This window comes from Paramisgurnus dabryanus, chromosome 19 (genome assembly GCF_030506205.2).
Source record: "Paramisgurnus dabryanus chromosome 19, PD_genome_1.1, whole genome shotgun sequence".
NCBI classification, from domain to species: Eukaryota; Metazoa; Chordata; class Actinopteri; order Cypriniformes; family Cobitidae; genus Paramisgurnus; species Paramisgurnus dabryanus.
This window is the reverse complement of record NC_133355.1, coordinates 24,934,295-24,960,351: the sequence shown is the minus strand read 5'-3', so window position 1 is coordinate 24,960,351 and position 26,057 is coordinate 24,934,295. Positions and strand designations below refer to the sequence as shown.

Below are 26,057 nucleotides of genomic sequence, written 5' to 3'. Positions count from 1 at the left end.
AGAACCTGTCTGGATAGCTTTGCAATCACAAAATATTTCCTCTGAACACTGCAAAAATTACTTTCTTACTTAGTATTTTTGTCTTGTTTTCAGTACAAATATTTAAATTAAGATGCATTTTCTTGACCTAAGAAAATAAGTCTTGTTTTTAGACAAATAAATATTATATTTAAGTAAATTTGTGCTTAAAACAAGCATAAAAAAACTGCCGATGTGTTAAGAAAATGTTTCTTCAATTAAGTGGCAAGAAAAAAGTTCAAGATTTTCTTTCTTTCACAAATTCACAAAAATTTAATGTATTTTTGTTTAAAAACTATTTTAGACATGACTTATTTTCTTAGGTCATTTTGCTTAATATATCGTAATTTAAGAATTTTTGATTTTTTTTTTGCAGTAAGGGGTTCAATTTAATTACAGATAAAGTTTTAAAGGAACAGTTAAAATGAAAATTCTGTCATCATTTACTCGTCCTCATGTTGTTCTAAACCTGTATGAATTTCTTTTTTCTGATGAACACTAAAGAAAATATTTTGAGAAATGATGGTAAACACACAGCAGTAAGTGACCATAGACTTCCATAGTAGAAATAAAAAATATGATAGAATTTAATGGGTACCATCAACTGTGTGCTTACCATCATTAATCAAAATATTTTCTTCATCATTCATCACAATATTTCCAAAATATTTTTCCTACTATGGAAGTCAATGGTCAGAATTTTCATTTTAAGGTGAACTATCCCTTTAAAAACCATTAGAAAATCTGCAGTATATAAAGCATTACTTACTTCTTGTAAATTAAACAAACATACTTTATTTGGTTTAACAAGCGTTGAGTAGTTTAAACAAAGTGGCCACGGTTCTGGCAACTGAACAAACACTGAATACATTTCGTGTTGATACCTACTTCACTGGTAACAAACATTCGTCATATACAGCTACTTAATTCGTTAACGTTCAAACAGCTTTACATGAATGCAGTCAAATGTATGTTTCACTACAATCCACAAACTCCTCCCCTCACAACACCGAACGGAAAATATGCCTCTTTATTTACAAAAATATTTAAATTGCAAAAACAAGGTGAATATTTGAAGGAAAATATAAAAACATTCAAAATAATAATTATTTTACAAGTGCAAAAACAAAACTAATGTGGAGGCATTAGGAAACCCATCACTATATAGTATAACACTGCATTACAAGTCGCTTATTATTTGACGTATTCACTAACATCTTAACAGTCTACATGAAACAAACTCTCACTTGCTATAAAACGCTACAATGCCATGCAGTTCCTTCCGGAAGATGCCGTCTTTGTGTTCTTTGGCATTTCATCGTGTTTGTTCAACTAGGAGGAACAGATATACAAGACATGAACACATTTGTTTGCATTTGTTATATGCAACATAAAAGATACATTTAAAACAAAAGAAAAAGATAACCTAGCGACATGATCAATTCATTTTTTTATTCCTTTTGATTGTAAAACTAGCCTCTGAAGACCAAACTGTCACTTACTATATGACGAGATGTCAATCTCATCTGGAAGTTCACTGATGTTCACCTCAAACCTGTCCTGGACGTCATTCAAAGTCCGAGCGTCGGTCTCATCTGACACAAAGGTGATGGCCAGGCCTTTCGTTCCAAACCTGCCAGCCCTCGCCACCTTAAGAAACAGGAAAAGATTTTCAGGTAAATTCTTATGGACGGCTTCAACAGCATAAACAAACGACTTGTGTGGCCCAAATTTAACTTCCGGTAGACTTCTGCAGCAGTTCCCTCAAGAATAGTTTATTTCTGATAACAAGCAAAATAAATAACCAGTAAATTACCTTAGTTTAAATCATAGCTAAAGCGTATCAAAAACTACACTGAGCTAAAATTAATGTATACAATGTTCGGCTGTCAAACCTCTCTTCACATAGCGCTGATCATTGCTCGTTGTCTCCCTCGTCCTTAGGAAACTGACACATTTTTGTTTTCAACAAGGTATTTGTTCCAGAGGTCAGTTTAGCTGCTAGCCAGACCGATAAACAATCACAGAACGGAAGTTAAAGGATTAGTCCATTTTCTTACTCACCACCATGTCATCCAAAATGTTGAAGTCTTTCTTTGTTCAGTCGAGAAGGAATTATGTTTTTTGAGGAAAACATTCCAGGATTTTCTCATTTTAATGGACTTTAATAGAGCCCAACATTTATTACTTAATTCAACACTTAACAGTTTTTTTCAACAGAGTTTCAAAGGACTCTAAACGATCCCAAACGAGGCATAAGGGTCTTATCTAGCGAAACGATTGTCATTTTTGACAAAAATAAAATAAAAAAGCACTTTTAAACTACAACTTCTCGTCTATCTCCAGTCCTGTGACGCGCCAGCGCGACCTCACATAATTGCGTAGTGACGTAGAAAAGTCACGTGTTACTTATATGAAACGCACATTTGCGGACCATTTTAAACAATAAACTGACACAAAGACATTAATTATTATGATTCGACATACAACAACGTCTGAACGGTCCTCTTTCTCCACACTTGTAAACACTGGGGCGTAGTTTCGCATTCGTCATCCGTGACGTCTTGACGTATTGGTGAGGTCAAGCGCATTACAGGACCGAAGCTGGACGAGAAGTTGTGGTTTAAAAGTGCATATTTTTTATTTTTCTTGTCAAAAATGACAATCGTTTCGCTAGATAAGACCCTTATGCCTCGTTTGGGATCGTTTAGAGTCCTTTGAAATTGCAATTTTAAACTGCACTAAAACCGTTTAGCGTTGAGGTCCATTAAAGTGAGAAAAATCCTAGAATGTTTTCCTCAAAAAACATTATTTCTTCTCGACTGAACAAAGAAAGACATCAACATTTTGAATGACATGGTGGTGAGTAAATTATCTGGATTTTTAAGAAAATTGACAAATCCTTTAACTTTGGGACAGGGGTGTAACCATGGCAATGCGCACATATCCCATGAAACGGTCTATACGCAACTGATTTTGCTGACACTGAAATGCTGTAACATGACCTAAACTTACCCTGTGTAGGTACGTGTCTGAATCTTCAGGCATGTCGTAGTTAAAGGCAATGTTGACTCTTTCGATGTCCATACCTCGGCCGAACAGGTTTGTGGCGACCAGGATCCGTCTTTGGAAATCCTTAAATTGCTGATATCGAGCTAGTCTGAAATAACATCAGATTCTCAATTAAGAAGGCCAAATGTCATGAAGAAAAAGTGAAGTATACGGTGTGTATTTTACCTTTCGTCTTGAGGCATTGCTCTGTGAATAGCAATGGCAGGGAAATTCTGCTCCACCAGCAACTGAGCCAGAGCAATGCAACGCTGCACGGACTTCACGAAGATCACCACCTGCAATACTTCACATTTGTTACACTGTATCTTACAATGTTTCCAAGAGCTGCATTTACGTTAAAGATTTGCGCAAAACCTTAGCGCTATTTTCTAAATATTAACAAAAAAGTATTGCGCCGTTTTCAGTAACCGATGTTATGTGACTAAAACATCATTTTGTTGTCTCGCGATAAGTCACTCCAAAACCCTGGCGACAGGTGTCGGCCTGCGTAGCGACTTCATACGGCGCATCATGCAGATGACATCAAAATATACCCCAAGACTCATGGATCGATCTTGCGTTATTTTAATTAGTGATATATCGGGTCGATATTTGCGAGTTTTATGTGTATCAGCATCTGCTGATACGTGGTTGCCGTGTTCGCCGATTTTTTCCGACATTAGTTACAGACAGAGTGCTGGAAGCCGCAAGCGATTGCAGGTCATGTGACTAAAAACAACCGACCTTTCCATGACAACATCGAAAGCTCGGCCTAACAGCTGATCATAGCTGAACAAAGCAGGTTTTTATTTCTCATCTCTATGGGGGGGGGGGGTTCCCGGACAGGGATTAGACTAGTCCTAGACTAAAACAAATGTAAGAACTGTCCAAACTAATAACATATCTTAAAATACATCAGTGCCCTGTGTTTTGCCTCAAGGTTACTAGGTTAACCTAATGCCGTGGTTCTCAAACTGGGGGCGCCCCAGTTTTATGACATTTTATAAAATACATTCATTTATCATGAATTCTGTGTAATTAAACCTAACAAAAATAAGTCTACTACTAAGGCCTTGTCATTGCCTTGGATTAATCTAAACCCTGTCTGGCAAATCCCATAAATGTAGTTTTCTGGATAGCCGGTTTATTGATTTGTATGCCCTGCTGGAAAAACCAGCATAGACCAACATAATTCCCATGCTGGTCTTTGCTGGTTTAGCTGGTGGACCAGCATGAAATCAGCACCAAAACACAACATATGCAGATCTTGCTGGTATGCTATGCTGGTTTTTCCAGCAGGATGTAAACACATGAAAACAGGTTTCTATAATAAGTAGATTTTTAAAAGTTATCCGTTTATTTTGTGCACGTAAATGTACTCAATGAGTGGAATGAACTTTAATTAGATCATGAGATTTCATCCTGGATTTAACAGACAGGGTTATAAATAGTTTTTGTATGTTTACATGTGGAAATACCTGGTTGAACTCCAAAACATCCAGTAGATCGAAGAGCTTCCTGTTCTTCTCGTTGTCCTTCAGCTTGACGTAGTATTGCTGGAGGCCGTGAAGCGTCAGCTTGGTCTCGTCGTCCACAAAAATTTCCATCGGCTAGGACAACCAGTGGAAGCAGGTGGTTGGTGAGGAGCGGGGTGTAGTTGTGGGGGATAAAGAGTTTGTGAAGACACAAACAGGAAAGTTGACAGAATGTAGGAGGTGCAGTTAATAACATTACAAGCATGTTAAAAGAAGAAGTGGCATGAGGTGTTACCATGGCCAGGAGAGAAAAACATAAAGAAAAAGGGGACAAACGAGGTATAAAGATTTTAGAGGGAGGGAGATGATAGTCAAAAGGAGAACATGACGTAAAAAAGGAGAGAGTGAAAAAACAGCAGGAGAGAGCAGGGAAGAGAAGGGATGAAGTTAGATAAACCCTCCCCTCCCGTCCCATCTAATGGCAGTGGGGACACAAATAAACTTTCTCTCTCAGAAATGTTGATTAATGCCAGCCTGTACTATGTTTAACTACCAATATCAGCCTAAAATCACGTCTGAGCTATTCTTTTTGACATGTATTATCAGTAGCTGAGCTCTCTACAGACACCAATATACTATATAAGCAAAATCGGAAAAAAGTCATTTTGAACAAAAACTCGTTCTAAACCTCCAAGTCCATTGATTGTCTTCAAACACATGTTTAGATATTTTTGATGAAAACCGGAAGGGCTTGTGACTGTCCCAAAGACTGCAGTTTGATTTTCACAATCAAGCCCAGAAAAGAATAAAAGGTCCATGTGCCATAATCAGGGTTCCCACACCTTAGTTAACTTCAAATTCAAGGACCTTTCAAGGACTTTCCAGGTTCAATATCCTCAAATTCAAGGACTAAATGTGGGGACACATTTCAAGTGAGAGCAAGGTTACATCGTGTTACCTTTTAAGATACATTGTTACAGTTCACTTTCGAGGGAACTTGCGCTGCGTCACTGCGGTGACACTTTGAGGACGCTCCAGGGGTAAGTGCGTCTGAATGTGTATATCAAATTCAACCAATGGTGAGGCTTAACGACAAAGACAGGGTGATGCGGGAGCCAGGAAGTATATCGCTATCTGAAATATTGCCAAAGACGGCGTTACAGGGACGCATGAACTATGGCAAGGGAGATGCAGCGTCTTGTTCCCTTCTCAGTGAACAACAGTTACATACGTAACCAGAGACGTTTCAGGTGTCAAACACAACTATACAAAAAAGCATTTTGGTATGAATCAACATTCTCATACAGAAGATATAAGTATTTAAAGCGAACAGTTTAGCACGTGTGCTCAAAAAGTCTAGAATTTTTATGATATTATCCTACACTACACAGGGAATAATATGTTTTTTTTTTCAGAAATCTTCTTGCATAAAATAGATTCAAGCACTTTCATTGACCTGTATCTATGTATGTATATTTTCAAAAACTTCCCAGGGCCTTGAATCTTGAATTTTTCCCCCCGATTCACAAACTTTCAAGGATTTCAAGGACCCGTGGGAACCCTGCATAATAATATTATTAAGCGATGAGAACACTTTTGTGCGCAAAGAAAACAAAACGAACGATTGTATTCAACAATATGTTCTCCTCCTTGGTCCCTCGTTAGTTTTGTTTTCTTTGAACACACAAGTGTTCTCCTCGCTTCATATTATAACTACTTCATAACTACTAATGGACCTTTCTGGCGATGTCTTTCATTCTTTTCTAGGCTTGATTGTGAAAATCAAACTGCAGTCTATGGGACAGTCACAAGCCTCCCGGTTTTCATCAATATATGGGGGATTCTCACGAAACCATTGAAACACCACGGCACTAATGATTTTAGCTCTAAAATGTGTAATATAGTAATATTAAAAAGCATCAGAATTAACACAATACTGTGTTCTACCTTGCACAATGTGTGATTTCAACATAAGAATTTATAATTTGTCAATTTTATCTCATTTTCTGCTGAAATTCTCATTACCGCAATGTGTCCGGCTGTGTTTGAACATGCGTTATGTTGTAATTTAATCAAATTAACACAAAAATATTTAGAAAAAAAATAAATGGATGTTTTGCTAGACTACTTTAGATGACAGAAAAAATATTTACTGAATATTCATGTATAATAATAATGAAGAAAAATTAGGAAAATGATGTGTCCATGCCTGATGTTCTCATCCTCTGCAACACTTTTTGAGAACAGTTTAAGCACACATACAGAATTTTAATAGTTTGATTTTGAGTGACCAAGCACATGGACCAGTTACTTCAAGATGGCTATCAGGTAAGATCATTTTTTTACAGTTAATTTGAAATATTGTCTTGTCAGAATGCTTACACGACATTTTGATTATCATTACCGCAACAGATGCTTATTAAATGTTAATTTAATTAATAGAAGCATAATACTTTGATTTTAAATGTATGTGCAGAATCTCCAAATTATGTTCTTTCAGGTTTGTCATGTCATATTGAAAATATGTCAGTGTTGATGTTTTCTGACTGTTGCGGTAATGAGATTTTTTAGGACAAATTTTTTTAATTATGTTACAAAAAGTGTTAAATGATAAGTAAAAGTGTTTAAATTAATGTTCCCATTTACTCCAGACTTTGTTTTTCAATGTCTGGTGGGAAAAAAAGTAAATTTAAGCAATTTTTACATTTTCATGCTTGACATTTTTAAAACCAAGTTTTCGTGAGAATCACCCATATATCTAAAAATGTGTTCTGAAGACAATAGAAGGACTTGGTGCTTTAGAACGACACACGTGATTTATGATCAAATTGTAATTTTGCGGTGAACTAACCCTTTAAGTTTATTTTGCCCTATAGCAAAGAACGAAAATGATTTTATCCTGAAGTATACTGGGGCCTTAAAGCTTAACTATATTGTCTTTGGTGTGACAGTGAAGCTGACCACAAATCAGTGGATTATGAAGCTGCGTGTTAATCTGCATTATTTACGTACTTCAACTTTTACTAAATAAGCACCAATCCCAATAACCTCCCTGTGTGGTTTCAGAGCTAATATCCATGCATGCAAAGGATTCAGTCATATTATGGTATAATTAGAGCATCTCTCATGAATAATAAACAGGGACACGCCCCCAAACGGACACACCCCTTATGAATTTTCCCTTATTAATCATTCGGAACAAAATGAGAGTTTAGTTTCACTATTTTTGGTTTCTTTTCAAATCACATAGCCACCTAACGGTTCTTCAGGAACTTTCAGTGAACATCTCCACCTGCACCCGCGCATCTTTCCTCTCTCATGTAAGTTTCATCATCATCTCATCCCTCTCGCTCCGGTCTTCCGCAGCTTAATCCTCCCTTATTCTCATTTTCCTCACACCCGCGCATCTCTTCTCTCTTTCTCCTCTGCCTCGGGACGGTTTTATTGAGATGAACTTAGTTACAGACCGAGGTGTTTTCTTGTGGTCAGCCGGATTGATGAAGAGCTGCTTCGAGATACATTAGTACACTTAGTAATTGATTCTTACTGCAGAGTGTTTAATTTAATGCTTTTCCTCTGAATGGATATATCATTGTGTTTTCTGCTTTGTCGAACGGTGTTGCTCTAAATGCCAGTGCTGTACATTTAAATGCAGGTAGCTAGATTGCTTTGTTGGTCTGATACTTTATAGGTTTTCGTTTTTAAAAAGACTCTGGCAAACTACCCCATCGAGTGCTTCTCCTCTTAATAAAGGGTCTTTTGAGGACAAACCTCGAGCAATAATTAAAGCTATTTATCTTGGCCGAGTCGTTTAAATAAGAGGCCTGATGGCAACGTAGGGGTTTTGTTTATAGCTCCCATGTGTTAGATTTTAAATGTCTGTATTATCACAAATTATTTTAAGAGATGCACCACATCCACTACGGCCTTTCCTCAAATATATCTTCTTATACTGTTTAAACTACACTAAATGAACTCTTAAGTCTCTAGTAAAGGCTGTCAAAGGACCTATTTTAATTGCGCATTATCTGTTGGCCACAAAGCGAGAGACGACCGTGTGCCAAATGCCAACACAGCACTGCCAGCGGAGGCAGGGATTAGGGGTTTAGCATCTTTTTCCCTGTGGCTCTATTAGTTTACAGTCTTTGTTTGGCGTTACGATCTCTCATGGAGGCCGTAAGGGGCTCCAGCTCCTGAACCGCCCTGTCAGGTGTGTATGAAGTGGTCTCGTGAAGGGAGGGAGCTGTTGACATGGTAGAATTAGGAGAGGCGTAATTACATCTTGCATGAACTTTCTGCAGACGGGGCGGATCTCTTTGCTTAGAGTCGCACTGAACATCATGACCTGCTTCTCGTGAGGTGTCATGCGAAAGATTTCCTGGACGTCGCGCCGCATGTCTGTGCGAAGAAAAGAAATGCATTTAAGATTAAAAACATGATTTAATCAAGCAATTTCACTTTTCGTTCCACTGACTTTCATTCATACACATGCAAATGTGGCACACCAGAAATGCAATGAATTTAAATTATGTGTGTGGTCAATAGATCAGGTAAAACAGGGAATTGTGCATTTTTTATATTTTATATAGAAATAATACAGTGTGATCCATTTCAGATATACCAACATCTATAAGCAACACATAAAAACAAAGTGGTTGCTTCACATGTCAATCAGACCGTCTCCTAAGGTGGACCAGACCTTTAAATAGGCATCAAGTCACTCACCAAGTTGCTCCAGCATCTTGTCACACTCGTCCAGTATGAAATGCTTGATGTGACGCATGTTGAGGGTCTTGTTGCGGGACAGAGCTAGAATACGACCAGGGGTGCCCACCACCACATGAGGGCTCTCTCTCTTCAACACCTCCTCATCCTTCTTTATGGACAAACCACCAAAAAACACCGCCACCTGGGGGAGATAAGCAGCACAAACAATTATGAAAATCCAGCTGGTTATATCTCGATATGCAAAATCTGCAAATGACACAATTCCCACTGTGAGAGTTCAAAAGTTTGGTGTGCATTCTTAAAAATCACAAAGTCAGCCTACCAGCTGCCCTCTTTTTTGCAGAGATTCACAAACTTGAAGGTCAAACTTGACCCTGTGGGTCCTATTTACAGTACACCTGGTGTTACCATCTGTACCAGCAATACGGGCGTAGCAGGCACACTATGATGGTTTGCACACATATATTGTGTGTGTCATCAGTTGTTGTTTTTTTAAGGATTCGTGGTCACAGATTGGGTGGATGCTGGTGGCTCATTACACCAGAGAGAGTAACTGAATAGGTAAATTTTTTTAAACTGGTTTGTGACCCTGTCTGTGAAATCCAAGTCTCATAATCTAATGATGAGATTAGGAGCAAGTTTGTTTCACTTTCATTTCATCGTCAGAAATTATCGTAGTATCTTTGGTCACAAGACTGGGAAAACGTCCGCCTTTGAACTAGGGCTGGGCAAAAAAATCGATTTTTCGATTAATCGTTTTTTTTTTAAACGTGGTCGGTTAAAAATCGATTCACAAAGAGCAGAATCGATTTTTTTCATATTTATTTCTGCAAACATTGAACGAAGGAATGAAAGCATTTTAGATTTCGCAAACAAGACGTGTTGTGGCTTTAATTTCTTTTTATTTATTACCCACTTGTAAAATGCTGTTCACTGTTCTTTTTTACTAATAAAGTATGTGTATTAAATCTATATTCATTGAGTTGAATCGAGAATCGAGTATAAAAACCTACCTGAGAACCGGAATCGGAAATTTAATCGAGAATCGGAATCGAATCGATTTGATAGCTTGTGAATCGAAATCGAATCGATCTGGAACATCTGAATCGATACCCAGCCCTACTTTGAACCTCTCACAGTGTACGACATAGGAACAACGATTAAGAGCCACAATGGCAATCTTTCATCTGGGACAGCCAAAAATCATGCAGTGCATCCCACCCTTTACTCAGTCAATATTAAAGATATCAAGGGTATATATTCTTTACATTATGTTGGATGATTTTATGTAGAAAACAGTAAATCACCAAAAATGATTTTGGCTGGGTTTTGACTCAATTATGATATTTTTCTATCAAGTGACACAGATCGGATATGACCCACAATAGTGTAAGCAGGAAAAAAGCACATAGATTCGGATATTCTCGGATTGATTTCAGGCCTCATTCATATGTGAAAATAAAACTTCCACATATGTAAGCAGACAGATCGGATATTCCCATCTCAAGATATGTCGTGCGTCACAAAAATGTTTATATGACCCAGGAATGTGTAAGCAGGACAAATGTGGAAATAAATCAGATATAAATCGGATATATGAATCCACGTGAATACATGTATCTGAATTATATCCGATTCACTTCCACATATGTAAGCGGACAGATCGGATATTCCCATCTCAAGACGTGTCGTGCATAACTGAAAATTTGACAATGTGGCACAGATAGGATTTGATCCAGGGGCGTGTAAGCAGGAAAAAATTGCATAGATTCCGATAATCTCAGATCGGATTCAGGCCTCATTCATATGAAAAAATAAATCGAATATGAATCGGATACATGCATTCAAAGCATGTATTGGATTCATATGTGGAGGTAAATCGGATATGTAAGCGGACAGATAGGATATTCCCATTTAAGACGTGTTGTGGGCGCTGAAAAGTTGACGCCGGTTCACGTGAATGCATGTTTCCGATTCATATCCGATTTACTTCCACATATGTAAGCTGACAGATCAGATATTCCCCTTCTCAAGATATGTCATGCGTAGGGCTGGGTATCGATTCAGATTTTCCAGATCGATTCAATTTCGATTCACAAGCTGTCAAATCGATTCGATTTCAATTCTCGATTCAATTTTCGATTCCAGTTCTCGGGGCGGTTTTTAGACTCGATTCTCGATTCAACTCAATAAATATTGATTAAATACAAATACTATACTAATAAAAAGAACAGTGAACAGCAGGTTTCAAGTGGGTAATTATTAAAATCGATGAAGCACCTGAAACCACCATTTTAAGCACTGAATTAATGAATAACACGCTTCCCTTTCGCTCCTTGGTAACATTGCGCAAAGCAAAAAATAGGTTGACATCTAGTGAAGAAGACTAGTAATTCAATTAACGTTAATCTTTCGTTCAATGTTTGCAGAAATAAATATGAAAGAAAAAAAAATCGATTCTGCTCTTTGAGAATCGATTCAGAATTGACCACATAAAAAAAAACGATTAATAAAAAATCGATTTTTTTGCCCAGCCCTAGTCATGCGTCACAAAAAATTTGCCGCTGTTGCACAAATCGGATGACCCAGAGGCGTGCAAGCAGGAAAAAAGCGCATAGATTTCCAATATTCTCAAATCGGTTTCAAGCCTCATTCATATTTAAAAATAAATCGAATATGAATCGGATACATGCATTCACGTGAATCTCAAGACGTGTCGTGCATCACTAAAAATTTGATGCTGTGGCACAAATCGGATATGACCCAGGGGCAGGAAAAAAGCGCATAGATGTCATCGGTTTCAGGCCTCATTCATATGTGAAAATAAATGGCATATGTATCGGATACGTGCATTCATGTCTCCGATTCATATAAGATTTATTTCCGCAAATAATTTTACGGAAATAAATCGGATACATGCATATCCGATTGATTTTCGCAATGTAAGTGGACGGATCAGATTTTCCTAATTCAAGACGTGCTACGCGTCATTCAAAATTGGAGGCTGGCAAATGACGTCAGGTAGACACCATCCCCGATCATATGACTTTTCTTAGCAGCGCATATTTGGCGTGATGGCTCCACTTAGTGGAGTAATGTTGAAGTTACAGAAATAAAGCTCTTTAATCTTGTATAATCATTTTTGTCTGTGTCCATTGCATATTACAATGTTTCACTTCCTCTGTGGTTTAAGCTGTTCTGGGTCAGTATCTCTACCTTGAATTGTTTCGCCAAGTGTTTAGTGTAAATGCTTATATCGGATACCATTTGCTTTTAAAAGATATAGGCAACAAATCGGAATTGGGCATCAAGAACTGCAGTGTAAATCCAGCCTGGGTCATTCAAGTGTTGTTCATTTACTCATCACAGAAAGAATGCAGTCATACCTTGACATTAGGCATGTATTTGGAGAATCGCTCATACTCTTTGCTGATCTGGAAGGCCAGCTCTCTGGTATGGCACATCACCAACACCGACACCTGGGAGAAGGTAATCAATAGCCGTTACACTAAAAAACAGTCACTTTCATTATGTTATCTTTCTTAATCTCTTCAAAATCTATTACCTGACCAGTCACTGGCTCCAACTGCTGAAGGGTGGCCAACACAAAGACAGCCGTCTTACCCATTCCAGACTTGGCCTGACATAATACATCCATTCCCAATATCGCCTGTGGAATGCATTCGTGCTGAACTGAAAGAAAAATAATAATATTCCTGGGATGGAGGATCATTATATGTACACATAAATCCATACGGTTTATTGCTCACCCTCCGATGGATGTTCAAAGCCACAGTCCACTATGGCTCTCAGGAGCTCTGGTTTTAAGAGGAAATCTCTAAATCCCGAGGAGTGGATGGACACGTATGACCCCTTGACCCCCTCCTTCCTGATGGATATGATGCCCTCGTTGTGTCCTAACCCCGCGTCACCAACACCACCCGCATCCACCTCATCTTCCTCGTAGTCGAGAAGCTCGCTGTCAACGTCGTTTTCAGTCATCCTGCAGTATAATCATATTAATGTTTTATTTAGAAAACAAACACCATTGTTTCACAATAAAAAAAGATTAAATAAAAACGAAGGGATTAAATTTCCTGCCTTATAAAATTATGTTACTACATATGTATTAATTATATAATGTAAAATTTAACAACGTAGAGATACAACGCATGAAGATCAATAAATTAACTTAAAACGATAAACACATTATCCAGAGTTTAAGTAGCTACAAACGGACATTTATTTAAAGCTGGTGTTTAATGTAAATTATAATGCATGTACTCAAAAAGTCAGGTCGCTGAAGTTGATCAGATTTACCACATGTACTATGCATTTAACTCTAGAGCAAAATAGCGAGTCTAAAACTAATCTACACATGTTTTCTGACAAACGATATAATATACCATTATCTGCCGTTTGGATTTGACATTTTTCTCAAATGAAATAATCGCGGTTACCTCAATACACTGTATGAAGCAATTGCTGAATTTCACTACACCTGCTGGATAAGTTGCTGGCGACGTCATCGGCCCGCGACCAACTCGCGTGTTTCGTGAAGGACCGCGTGAGACTCGATTAACTGCCTTGCGAGAAAACTTCGTGTGTTTTTAACAAATCGACAATGCTTTTCTGTCTATAATATTGGGAGATTTACTGTGTGATTTTTCTAAGTTAGTGGTTTTAGAGATTCAACGGTAAGTTGCGGTTAAATTGATGGCCGTCACTATCATAAACACGTGTCACAAATGTTGTTTAAGCCTTGTGCGTTTTTGGTGTTAATGTTAAATCCGTGTTTTCCAGTAATGTCATGTTTTAGAGGTGATCTCAACTTTTGTCCTGAGTGTGGAAACATTCTTCCAGTCCCTGGTTTGCAAGATGCTATTACTTGTCCTCGCTGTTCTTTCAATATCCCAGTACGAGGTGAGAGCTGCTGAGTCTATTTTGATGTTTTTGCAATAACACTGTATTAAAAAACTTTGCTCATGAAGTACATACATTTTCTCAGAATTCTTAGGTCAAGTCATTAAGTCATCAGTGACGTTTAATCCTTTGGATCAGAGCTCCAGCACTGTAGAGAGTGAAGAGGATGCAGAACTGAAGGGACCTGTGGTAAGTTCTTTAAAACACAATCTTATACAAAGAATGTAACTAATGTAAACGTATATAGCCACCTGTTATTGATGTTCTGCAACCTATCCAACAGATTGACAGGAAGTGCTCACGCTGTAATAAAGAGGGAATGGTGTATCACACAAGACAGATGAGATCTGCTGATGAAGGACAGACTGTGTTCTTCACCTGTATACATTGCAGGTATAATTAATACCTTGGGCATTCATGTGTCTGTCCTATTTCTTGAAAATCAAGTACTGCTATTGATTGTAAATTAACTTTTGGTGTAGATAAACTAATAACTTTTATTTTGACAGGTACCAAGAAAAGGAGGACTCCTAAGACGACTCTCATCCTCTTTCCATTTGTGATTTACAGTTCAGTTAGATGCATTGCTTGACATTCATGATTAAAGATTGTGTCTATTACAATTTTGCAATGTACATTGTAGTTTTATAAAAAAATAAAGTATTCATGTATCCAACAATAGGGTCATGTTAATATATGTGATATAAATTTTATTACAAAATGCTGAAAAAAAGAGACATGCATTTTTGAATGGATATTTTATTGCATTTTTTAAAATGTTATTAAAAATGTTATGTGTTCTCTGGAGAAAAATAAGTTTAAGCAATGCAAGAATAAACAGAGGTGTATACTACTTAAGTATTTTAGTTACATTTTCCAAGCATCTGTGCTTTATCAGAATGTTTGTCTTGGGAAAATCTTCACTACATTTTAAAGCATAAAATCATACTGTGTATTCCTTTTAATGTGTATTGCATATTAAAATTGATTTAATACCTAATTACATAAAATTGTGTAATTTAACTTTCTTGTGTAAAAGTACGAAAGTACTTTTTTTACTATATGTTTAATGTACTTTAATATTGATTATAATCCAAAAACTTATAAGTATGAAATGTATTGGAGTAAAAATCATGATAATATGCTTTAGAATGTATATTTTCCAAAGAAAAACACTGATAAAATACGAATCTTTAAAAATTTATTTTTATATAAAAATACTTTAGTATACACCTCTGAAAATAAATGCATGAAAAATATGTATAAAAGAAAAGTTATAAAAACAAGAAAATGATCATTGAATAGACTTTAAAAAAAATTAGATTTGAGAAGAGACCCCGCCCACGCTCAGGAACTAGCCAATCAAACGCCCCAATCTAGTGATCATGTGACCATCAACATGGCGTCGCCGATGAAAGCATAGTACGCACCAGTAAAGAAAGAAATCTGTTTTTTTTAATGGATTATTATTAACGTTACTATGCTCGCTGACGCTGGTAAAATAAGGTGAGTTTTTACTGTACAATATATTTACTTTGAAGAGAAAAGATGTTGCACCAACATGTTACAGCGACACATTTAAGAGGAGATTTAGGATGTTGTCTCTGTAGACAGCAGGAAGCTGCAGATTGTATTTTTTTTAAAAGAATGTCGTATTTAAAATAATCGTTGTTTTTGGCCTCTTGTGAATATGTTTGGTTCAAGGTCACACATACTTGTAAAGAGAAAAGCACATTTGAAGCAGCAAAATTGACGACGTGTTGTTGAATGTAACATGTCTTAAAGTAAATAACCTTTAACACATGAACATGATATTGTGTTTTTACAGATGAAGCTTCGCGTTCAGCTCCAATGTAAAAACTTACACGAGTTTCTGGGGGAACTGAGCCCAGATATACTGGACAGACTCTACAATCATCCAGCAACATGCCTGGCTGTCTACAGGTTCATATGCCGCATTGTTTTAAATATGAGCTCATATATATTTATGTTATGCACATATATTTCTGTTATAAAGTGGAATTCATTAATGCACAAGCACAGCACTTCACGAAAGTGTATTCAAGCTTTAAATACTAAATAAATATATTTACTGTGCACAATTAACACAAAATATATTTCTGATGGCAGAAGCTAGTAAAACATGTCTGATGTAATTAATAACATCTGTTGAAAACTCTGACTTGTTACATCCAGTTAACAGGAAATGATTATAAAACCAACTAATAAAGGTTAAGTTAGTTGGAAGAAAAGTCTTTAAATTGTTTAACAGTGCCTCTTAGCTTAATATTTTGTCAACTAATGCCATGACAGTCATACATTTATATACAGTAGTGTCCAAAAGTGATGTCTAAGGGAATATTAGCACACTATTTATTTTAAATTCTGCACCAGGTTTGATAACTTTTAAAAATTTGTAATTTAGGCATATTACAAAATGGAGAAAATATATATTTATTTGGCAAAAGTATTTGGCAACAAAATATTAATATTATGTTGATCATTCTTTTTTTGATAACAGTATTCATTCTCCTGGGTCTTGATGCAGTCTTTGCACAAGTGTTTGTAATTTTTTGCCAAGATTCCTTAATTTTCCAAAAGCTTTAGTTTGCAGCGGACATTTAAGCTCTTTTAAAGCACGAAGAAATGATGACTGTGACAGGAAAAACTTTTACATATGCTAATATGATGCTCAAAGATGAGTTTTAAGTGATAAAGTTATCCACTTTAAGAGTCTGAATACTTTTCTGAAGGCACTGTATATATTGATATAACTAAGGTTACTCAATGAGTGATGCTAATTGGCTTATTCTTCTTCATTTGGATGCAGGGAACTTCCAGCACTGGCGAAAAATTATGTAATGCGGATGTTATTTTTAGACCACCCCCTACCACAAGCCGCAGTTGCTCTGTGGGTAAAAAAAGACAGTCAAAAGTGAGTACCATATTAGTGTGTTGTCACACAATAGCTGTAATATGATACATCACACATATATCAATGTATCACTCTGCCTTTGGTTTTCCCAGAGACCACGATCAATGCGTGTCGGTGTTAACCGGGTTACGACTCTGGCACGTTCAGCAGCTTCAGGGTGGACTCCAGGGCTTTGTGCTCAACCCTGTGTTTAAAGACAACCTGAGGATAGCACTGCTCGGCGGGTGAGGATTGTAATATTGTACACCCGCCCAATATTCTTGCTCATTTTGAGTGACCTAACAGATCTTCTGTATCGGTTAGCGGTAAACCATGGGCGGATGAGGGCAGTAGTCTCGGTCCAGATCGTCACGCTAGAGATGTGGAGAGTCTTGATCGCTATGCCATGGAGCGTTGGGAGGTCATCCTACACTTCATGGTGGGCTCACCGAGCGCTGCCGTCAGCCAAGATCTGTCCCAGCTGCTCATACAAGCGGGACTCATGAGGAGGTACGGCACACAGTTGGCACTACAGTGATTAAATGCTTTAAACAATGTAGGTCAGATAAGAAAGGTTAACCAAAATGTTCTTGATGATGTTTTTTTTCAGTGAGACTGGCGAGGCTCCTTGCATCACGTCAGCAGGGTTTCAGTTTCTGCTATTGGACACAGCCTCTCAGCTATGGTACTTTACCCTGCAGTACCTTAAAACTGCACAGGTCGGTGCTCTCTGGTTATCTTCTCGTATATATGACATAAAATGTTTAACATAATGGTATAAGACAGTGACATCAGTTTAAAGAGCACCTATTGTCCGATTTATGTTTTTACATTTCCTTTGGTTTGTAAGTGTGTATTAGTACATGTTAACGATATGCAAAAGGTACAAACCCCAAAGTAAACGGTGACACGAGTTATCGTCTTTAATGTAAATCTCTTTTCTTGGACTACTACAAACACACGGATTGTTGGCAATAGTTTATTTCCTGGGATTGGCGATGTAGACAAGATTTCTAACATTCAGATTTCTTTCAAACATGGGAAGGAGCATAACATTTACGGCTGACATCAGAGGTATTCATCCAATCACAATGTACAGATTAGCTGGCCAATCAGGGACACAGAGCTTTTCAAAACTGTGCATTTCAGGAAGAAAGTGAAACCTGGAGCTACTAAAATGTACGATATGTGGAAAATAATGTGTTTTTCAACCATAAACTACACAAACACATTATATTACAACAAATACACAAAATAACGTTGTTTTTAGCAATGAAATAGGTGCTCTTTAATATTGACACTGTTTATACGTATGTACAGTCTGATCTGGCTATTATTAGGGCCCGAGCACACCGGGGTGTGAGGACCCTATTGTTTTTGCTCCGTTTCTTCTTCTTCTCTGAAATGGATTGCATTTTTGAGGCCCTAAACATACCCGAAAACTCATGAAAACCCGAAAACACATCAACATGGCATAATTCAGTAACACTCATAGCGTCACCTAGAGGCAGCAGGAAATACCATGTTTAACGCTGTGACTTACTGCTCTTAGATATTTAACCATATCAACATCATATTTCACCAGTGTAATCTCAAGACCTTGTGTGATGATAAAAACTTAAATTCATATCCCCCTGGTTCACTGCTTTACTAAGGCCATAGGGTGGCGGTGTACATGCGTGCGAGGGCCCTTCCATCGCTTCTTGCAGCTTTAATTATGATTTATGTTGTTAACATTGCTAGTGGGTTTCATAAGGTTATGAAAAAAAATTATAACATAATCTCTCTGTCACTCATAGTCAAGAGGTATGGACCTGGTGGAGATACTTTCCTTTTTGTTCCAGCTGAGTTTCTCCACTCTTGGGCGGGTGAGTCAAATATTCAGGTCCATTTTGCCATATGCCAGGTAATTTTTGTTGTTCAAAGTTTTAAAGTTGTTTTTTTCTTTTAAAACTACAGGACTATTCTGTGGAGGGCATGAGCGAGTCTTTACTCACATTTTTGCAGCATCTACGAGAGTTTGGCCTTGTCTTCCAAAGAAAGGTCAGCTAGATTAAAGTATAGGTCTTCACGGGTCCACTTAGATCCGAAAATCAGAGGTCCGACCCGAGACCCTAAAACTTTCAAGACACGTGTGCCTCGGACACGGGTCGGGTATAATATTAGTGGACTTGGGTAATATAAAATGAATCTGTTTTTGCCAAACGGACTCGAAAGACCCAAACTATCTCACGTGTGTGCATCGAGTCCTTTTCCAACCCCTCTTCCGTTTGCCAAGAGTGCTTGCGACATTGTGTGGCGGTAGGTTCATTTATATTGAGCCAGACCTGTCAATCAATTTTGAATGCACATTTTAGAGGTTACCTTGGTGTTGTCGTCAGATTACAAATGAAAATAAATGGAACGGCGGGCAAAATTGGTTGGGAGGCCACGAGGTTTCCTTCTGTCTGACTGGTGTGTGTGGGGCTGCAGATTATAGACGTTTACAATTCGGTCCAGCAGGGTACAAAAAATTGCCACTGGGTCCGGTCGGTCTCGGGTCTAATTTTCTCGGGTTTGTCTCGGGTCGGATCTTTCTTAAAAAAATTATTTATGCATATGCACGTCGGGTACGGTTCATTTTGTGTCTGGACATTTCTTTGAACCCTAAAAAGAACTTAACATTAAAGTAATCTTTACCACTACATTCAGGATCAAAATCATGTAATAGTTTTCCTTATCTCTAACTGTGCTTTCACACCGCCACGGGCTCACACCGTACATGATGCGCCGCTGCTCAACGCCGGCTCTCATTGAAAATTAATGACTTCTGGCTTCATTGACGCTCTCGCCGGTGGCGGTGTGAAGGCACAGTAACTTTCTCAACTATTTTCTGTTTTTCTGAATTTTTATAAAAAATTGTACTTTATGTACAGACGCTATCCATGATGCTTAAATTGTTTTGAATCGAGAACATTCTTTGAGTCAATGATTTGCATTTTTGACAGAGGAAATCGAGAAGGTATTACCCCACAAGGTTGGCCATAACTCTAACTGCAGGCGTCACAGCGAACCCTACGTCTGGCTCCGCCTCCACTGCGCTTGGAGCTACACCAGGAACAGGAGACACAGGCTTTATTGTTGTAGAAACCAACTATCGCATATACGCCTACACCGGTGTGTTCACCCACACATACCACTCTAAAATGGATCATTACACTGTACACGATCATTAAACGAAAAACCTTTTATCTCCTTCTGTTTGATAGATTCTGAATTACAGATCGCACTTGTGGCTCTATTTAGTGAGATGCTGTATCGCTTTCCTAATGTGGTGGTTGCTCAGGTCACCAGAGAATCAGTGCAGCAGGCCATAGCTAATGGCCTAACTGCACAACAGGTGAGAGACAAACACAGACGACGCTATTGCTCTTTTGACTAGTTTGACTTTTCTGACTGTTTTATGTAATCTACAGATCATTCACTTCTTAAGGACCCGAGCTCACCCTGTAATGCTTAAACAGGTAATAAGAAGTTCTTCCTGCATTTTCTGTGTCTATATAGTACGTTACAAGGTACCAAACATTTAACTGACAGATTGTGACGCTTAAACAGATTTTTGCATGCATGCTTTTCATGCTAAAACTTAGGTATATTTTGAGATAAGTCTTGATATTTGTAGTTTTAAGGGGTCAAATGATGTTCAAAAAACACATAATTTTCCATCTACCGTACATTATTGTTGCTCCTCTATGCCCTGCCTTTCTAAAACGATTTTTACGAAGCTCATTGTTCTGAAAATCGCGGTGTGCTCTGATTGGCTAGCTGTCCAGTACTTTGTGATTGGCCAAATACTAAAAGCATGTGATGGAAATGATACGCCCCTTACCATATTTGGAATATGTTCTCCCAAACCAATCTGCCTTGTTAAGTAATGACGTAAGGAATAATGTTACCGGGCCTGCACTAATTTTAATTGTAGTTATTATTTAAAAAAAACTATTTCTGAGCACTGTTTATATATATTACACATTTAAATGAAAATTTTAAAAACTCGGAGAATCACAGACAGCAATAAATTAATAATTCGTAAAAAATCCATGTCCAAAAGTCCATGGTCATCTCAGATTTTGTTATGGAGATTAAAATAAGGATTGGGTGTTTTTCGTAGTTTTGCATTATGATACGAGTGTATATTAGCATGATTTTTTGTTATTTCCCTATGGCATTTGAGATCAGTTGGACCCGGAAGCACTGCATGACGTCAGACCGGGTGTGCCCATGGATATGTATAAAGACTAGATGTCTCGCCTGCGCTGCTGGCCAATTGAGTGGAACGTCCGCATTTGGCGGCCATCTTTACCACAGGCAGCTCGCTCACTCGTAGCATGAGCTTTAATGGTGCAGTTACTTTTAAATGACCATAACTTAATTTTCTACCGATTTTCAAACCGTTTGGTTTGTTATAAACGTCAAAGATGTACCTATGACACTGCATACTTATACAACAAAAAATAGCCACGTTAATAATGGTTCTAAGAAACCAAACCGTTTGACAATTGGTAGAAAATTGAGCAAGTTATGGTCATTTAAAAATACCTGCACCATTAAAACACAATGCTATGAGTGAGCGAACTGCCTGTGGTAAGATGGCCGCCGGGGGATGACGTTAGAGACTCGGCAGTAGCACATCTTGCCTTTATACATATCTATGGGTGTGCCTGCCTCATACATCTTGAAAAGTGAAGCCGCTGCTTCTTTGATTGCCCTCTGGTGGCTGGCTGCAGTACAAGTCATAAACCCCACCCTCTCCATTCAAACGAACGGGACTTGGGTCAAAATATAAAAAAATTACACTTCCGATAAAGTTTTCCGAAAGATGGTTTTGGTCTTTAAGGTAGTTGTTATCACGCTGATATGTTCAGTTGTTTTATTTTGTGATAATTTTTTTTATATAGTAATTTAATGCTATACAAATGGGGCGTGTCGTTATGATTGACATTTGTGATTGACAGCTTCTCTGAGCGGACTCTCTGAGCTTCGAGGGAAGATTGAAGATATAACTAACTAGTCATTTTCGATTCCTGTGTTATTTCCTCCGACAAAATGAGTTGTAAGTAACTTACCCTATTTTAGCAAACCAGTCAAATGGGATGTTCAAGGGCGGGCAAGCGTTTTGGAAATTTGTTACCGCGGCTCTGCCTCGGTAGCCTGGCTCCGCCCTCCTACGTGCTTCCGCTTAATTTTCATTTCGCTTCAGTACAACGCCTGGGACTGCTGTGTAGAGTTTCGTTTTCTCCGGCAAAAATCTGCAGGTCCAATCAGCGAACAGAGGGGGACGGCTAAGAACAATGACGTTGAGGTCATGTGCCAGACTGAGTTACATAAGTCACGACCAAACGTTAGCGATTGGTTATGGCAGATTCAGAGTGACTCTGGGCAGATCCAATAGTTTTAAACTTCAACAGAGGACCCTCCTTAACGGAAGTAACACTTTGCAATGGAGCGTGGCCAGACTCTATGGACAAATGAAATGAATGTACGAGAGTCTGGTTGGACCAGGCTACTGCATCGGAGCTCCACGGACGATTCCTTCTACGCGTGCCCTGGCTCCAAACTGATGATTTTACGTAACATGGCAGCACCCATTGGTCAGACATTTTCCCTTCAATTCATTACAACGGAAGGAAGCGACATCGCATCATCCATCTTTTTTTATAATCTTTGCGTCAGACTTAACAAGCGGATACAGCGGATCCACGACATGGGGGCGACGGCAACAAAACTATAGCGAGAATAAAAATTTAATCGCCTTTGTTTATACATTTTTGGGTGGAGAAATGCAAATCTTCCCACGTATTGACATAGATATATGGGGGTGTGTTTGAATGAAGTGTTTTAGACAGGTGTAGATGAGCCTTCACTTTTAGAAAGAATACCCTTTGGGTTCGAGACTTTAATCTTTGCGATTTTACGGATCTTCTATATGCACGAATGGCTTTTAACTCTCCAGAGATAAAGGAAAACATGAAATCGTATCACATGACCCCTCTAAGTTTAGTTTCACATAAATCTCGGTAGCTGTGAGATTTGTTTAAAAGAAAATAATACTTTAATGATACATTAATAATGTAATTTATTTTAAACCCTGTTAATCCCATTTATTTAAAATCCAATTAATCCTGTTAGTTTCTCTTTTTAGGTTTAGATGTCCCTTAGGTGTCTCCCTTGCAGCATATAGTCATGACTATTTTGTACTGCTGTGCAAACATTCACTATTCTGTATGTGAGCGTGCTTCTGTATCTCAATCTGTTTCAGACCCCTGCACTCCCCCCAACCATAACAGATCAGATCAGACTGTGGGAGCTTGAGAAAGATCGCTTACAGTTCACAGAGGGTAAAGTGTCTTTCTATTTGAAATTAGCATGAATAAATTTTGATCCTGGAAAAAATGTACCACCATGTTAAAATTAAGGTATCTGTTCCAAAGCATGTTTTCCTTTCACCTCCACTACAATTATGCACTTATTCTGTATTATTTAAATTATTTGAATAGCTGTATACATTTTGCTCTTTCATATACTGATGATGTTTCATTTAAATTCACCCTGTGGGAATATTTGGAGAGCTCGGATGCTAACAAACCGGTATTTCTGAATAGCCTAAGGTCAGGGTTATGCAGATTTGAAGCAAAAGTATTTGATGAATTTATAATACGAGCCAAGAGCATTCGGTTGATATCATTATCTCATTTTTGAAGGAGGCGGCATTTAGCGGCTTTTACATCTGAGCTCCACATTTACATTTTAATATCAAAGCATTTTAATGGTAATATAACATGGGAGTTTGTTTCTATTCCATGTTTGACAAACAGGGTTTATTCTCTGAAATGTAAATATCAAAATCCATAACGCTACATAAAACAGACTGAAGTCTTAGTGATGCATTTTGTGCTTTGTAAGTTTTTATATGATAGTGTTGTGTAGAAGTTACAAATCCAATTTGCCTCTTTAACACCATGTTTGTTTGTTTTTTAGGAGTATTATATAACCAGTTTTTATCCCAGGTTGATTTTGAAGTTTTGCGGGATAGAGCTCAGGTAAAGAAATGCATATTTGCATATGTTGATTATGTAGAGTTTGTCTAAAGTGTTCTGACCTGACCTGTGTGAAACTTTTGTCCTACAGGGTTTAGGTGTATTGGTATGGCAAAACCCAGCTAACAGGGTCATGGTGGTGACACCGCATGGACACAGCGAGGTTAAGAGATTCTGGAAAAGACAAAAGAGTCACACATGAAAACAAAACAAGACCACAGTATTTCCTTGTCACGTGAGGAATGACATAAATCAACTGTACGCTGTCAAGTGACAGACCTGTGATATACAAAAGGCAGAGGCAACCTTTTCATGTATGAAAACTATCTATTTAATCTGTTTAGAAAACATTTAAACATCTTAGATATTTTCTAATCTGCCTATGGTATGTACATAATCATTACAATATTGACTTATTCTGCTTTTGTAACTTTCTGCTCTTGAAGATTTCACATTTGTGCTTGAGGTCAAAATAAATACTGTTTACACTGAGCGCTTTTCTCTGTTGTTTGATAACATGGAAATGTAGTCCATAAAATTTCCACTTTAGTCACAAATTAATAGGCAGATATGAAGAGAGACCCTATGAAAATTCACAGGATGAGAAGAATAAGTTAATTAAGTCTTAATGAAATACTGTTATGAGAACAGCTTTAAGTCAGTTTTTACCTCAATTAAATTAATACAAAATAAAGCCAGTTTGTATGACAACTTTCAATATTTTTTCATAATTGTCATGACAACTTAAGACTTATTGCAGTGGGGAAAAATACTAATATAATAATTTTATATTTAATTTGTATAAAAATGCATTGAAACTAGTGCTGCGTATCAGCAAGACTCTTGCGATACAACAAGCGTACCACGATACAGGTGTTGCTTTGCGATGCTGTATGTAGAGGGGTATATCATTGAGACCACCATATAGACCCTTTTACTGTTTGTACACAATGATGACGTGGCAACATATGCGCGCGCATATTGGCAACTGAAGTATGGCAGGAATCAGCAGTGAAGCATCACAGACAGAGAAAAATATTTTAAAAAGTCAACTTTTTCAACACAGCTACAACATACGTGTACTAAAGTGGAGTGGATAGAAGACGTTAGCATATATAAAGTGGCCAAATATATTAGTGCAACCAAACACAACAAACAGACGTTTTGATGCTGTTAAACTGTTATGAAACATTCTGAGTTGCTAACACGTTAGAACCACTGGGGAATAACCACTTCCGTTGCCAAAATGCACGCGCAGGCTATTTGATCACGTGAGCTGTAAAAGGGTCTATGCAAACCTTAGCAAATTTGTTGCACACCCCTGAGTTAGTAGCCTACTTTCTGTCACATTTTAAGTTCAGGTATAAGAAGAATAGGCTATTATATAGTGGTCATTATGTAAACTCCCAACAAAGCAACCGCCGTGGATCTTGTATGATTTTAATTAAAAAATATTGATATTGCACTTTTGAGAAGCGATACAGTTTGCCAAACAAAATATCACGATACTCGCAAGTATCAATATTTTTTACAGCCCTAATTCTAACAAATACTAGAGTGGTGTAAAAATGCTATTTATACATATTTTTTTAACGTTTTTTAAAGCCGTTGAAAATTACCAGTGGCCACTGCATTGTGTTGCTTGGCAACCATGTTGTTGATTTTTTTTTCAGAAGAACTACATTGCTTTGCGGAAGAATAATAGTTTTGCTTTATATTTTTTTTGTTTATACAGTATATTTATAAAATTTTGTCAGATATATGAAATAGCTATTTTATAAAGATGTAACTATGGTGAGGCTGTGGTTTCGTCAATGTGTTGTGACCATAGACTGTGAAAATAGGTTGTGACTGCCTAACGCCCTTTAGATG

General features: G+C 37.6%; 3 protein-coding genes across 5 annotated transcripts in view; 2 read left to right on the top strand and 1 right to left on the bottom strand.

The window, feature by feature from the left end:
* polr1h (RNA polymerase I subunit H) overlaps positions 1-14,870 on the top strand; it is a 30,230-nt gene extending 15,360 nt beyond the window's left edge. The window contains exons 1-5 of one of the 2 annotated variants that reach the window (XM_065294500.2): positions 13,818-13,969; positions 14,076-14,195; positions 14,281-14,384; positions 14,479-14,588; positions 14,705-14,870. In XM_065294500.2, coding sequence (XP_065150572.1) covers positions 14,078-14,195; positions 14,281-14,384; positions 14,479-14,588; positions 14,705-14,729 — 357 coding nt within the window. In that variant the 5' untranslated portion in view covers positions 13,818-13,969; positions 14,076-14,077 and the 3' untranslated portion in view covers positions 14,730-14,870. Of the gene's footprint in view, positions 1-13,817; positions 13,970-14,075; positions 14,196-14,280; positions 14,385-14,478; positions 14,589-14,704 lie in introns of those variants that run through there. The other variant, XM_065294499.1, reaches the window with a different exon arrangement.
* Positions 826-13,807, bottom strand: ddx39b (DEAD (Asp-Glu-Ala-Asp) box polypeptide 39B). The gene is made up of 11 exons (XM_065294124.2): positions 13,733-13,807; positions 13,043-13,275; positions 12,838-12,965; positions 12,659-12,751; positions 9,270-9,453; positions 8,824-8,942; positions 4,548-4,679; positions 3,256-3,365; positions 3,034-3,178; positions 1,521-1,668; positions 826-1,350 (listed from the first exon to the last, which is right to left on the bottom strand). The coding sequence occupies exons 2-11, from the start codon at positions 13,272-13,274 to the stop codon at positions 1,334-1,336; spliced, it is 1,308 nt and encodes a 435-aa protein (XP_065150196.1). The 5' UTR covers position 13,275; positions 13,733-13,807; the 3' UTR covers positions 826-1,333.
* Positions 14,871-15,580: 710 nt separating the features above from the next.
* On the top strand, positions 15,581-24,677 carry gtf2h4 (general transcription factor IIH, polypeptide 4). 2 transcript variants are annotated; one of them, XM_065294042.1, is made up of 14 exons: positions 15,581-15,701; positions 16,024-16,139; positions 17,026-17,130; positions 17,223-17,354; positions 17,434-17,619; positions 17,720-17,828; positions 18,909-18,977; positions 19,069-19,152; positions 20,097-20,265; positions 20,358-20,488; positions 20,565-20,612; positions 23,408-23,486; positions 24,127-24,188; positions 24,277-24,677. In XM_065294042.1, exons 2-14 carry the CDS (start codon positions 16,024-16,026, stop codon positions 24,385-24,387), a joined length of 1,401 nt encoding a protein of 466 aa, XP_065150114.1. In that variant the 5' UTR covers positions 15,581-15,701; the 3' UTR covers positions 24,388-24,677. The 2 variants fall into 2 exon arrangements, with proteins under 2 accessions (XP_065150114.1, XP_065150121.1); XM_065294049.1 differs by lacking the exons at positions 18,909-18,977; positions 19,069-19,152.
* Positions 24,678-26,057: the final 1,380 nt, after the last annotated feature.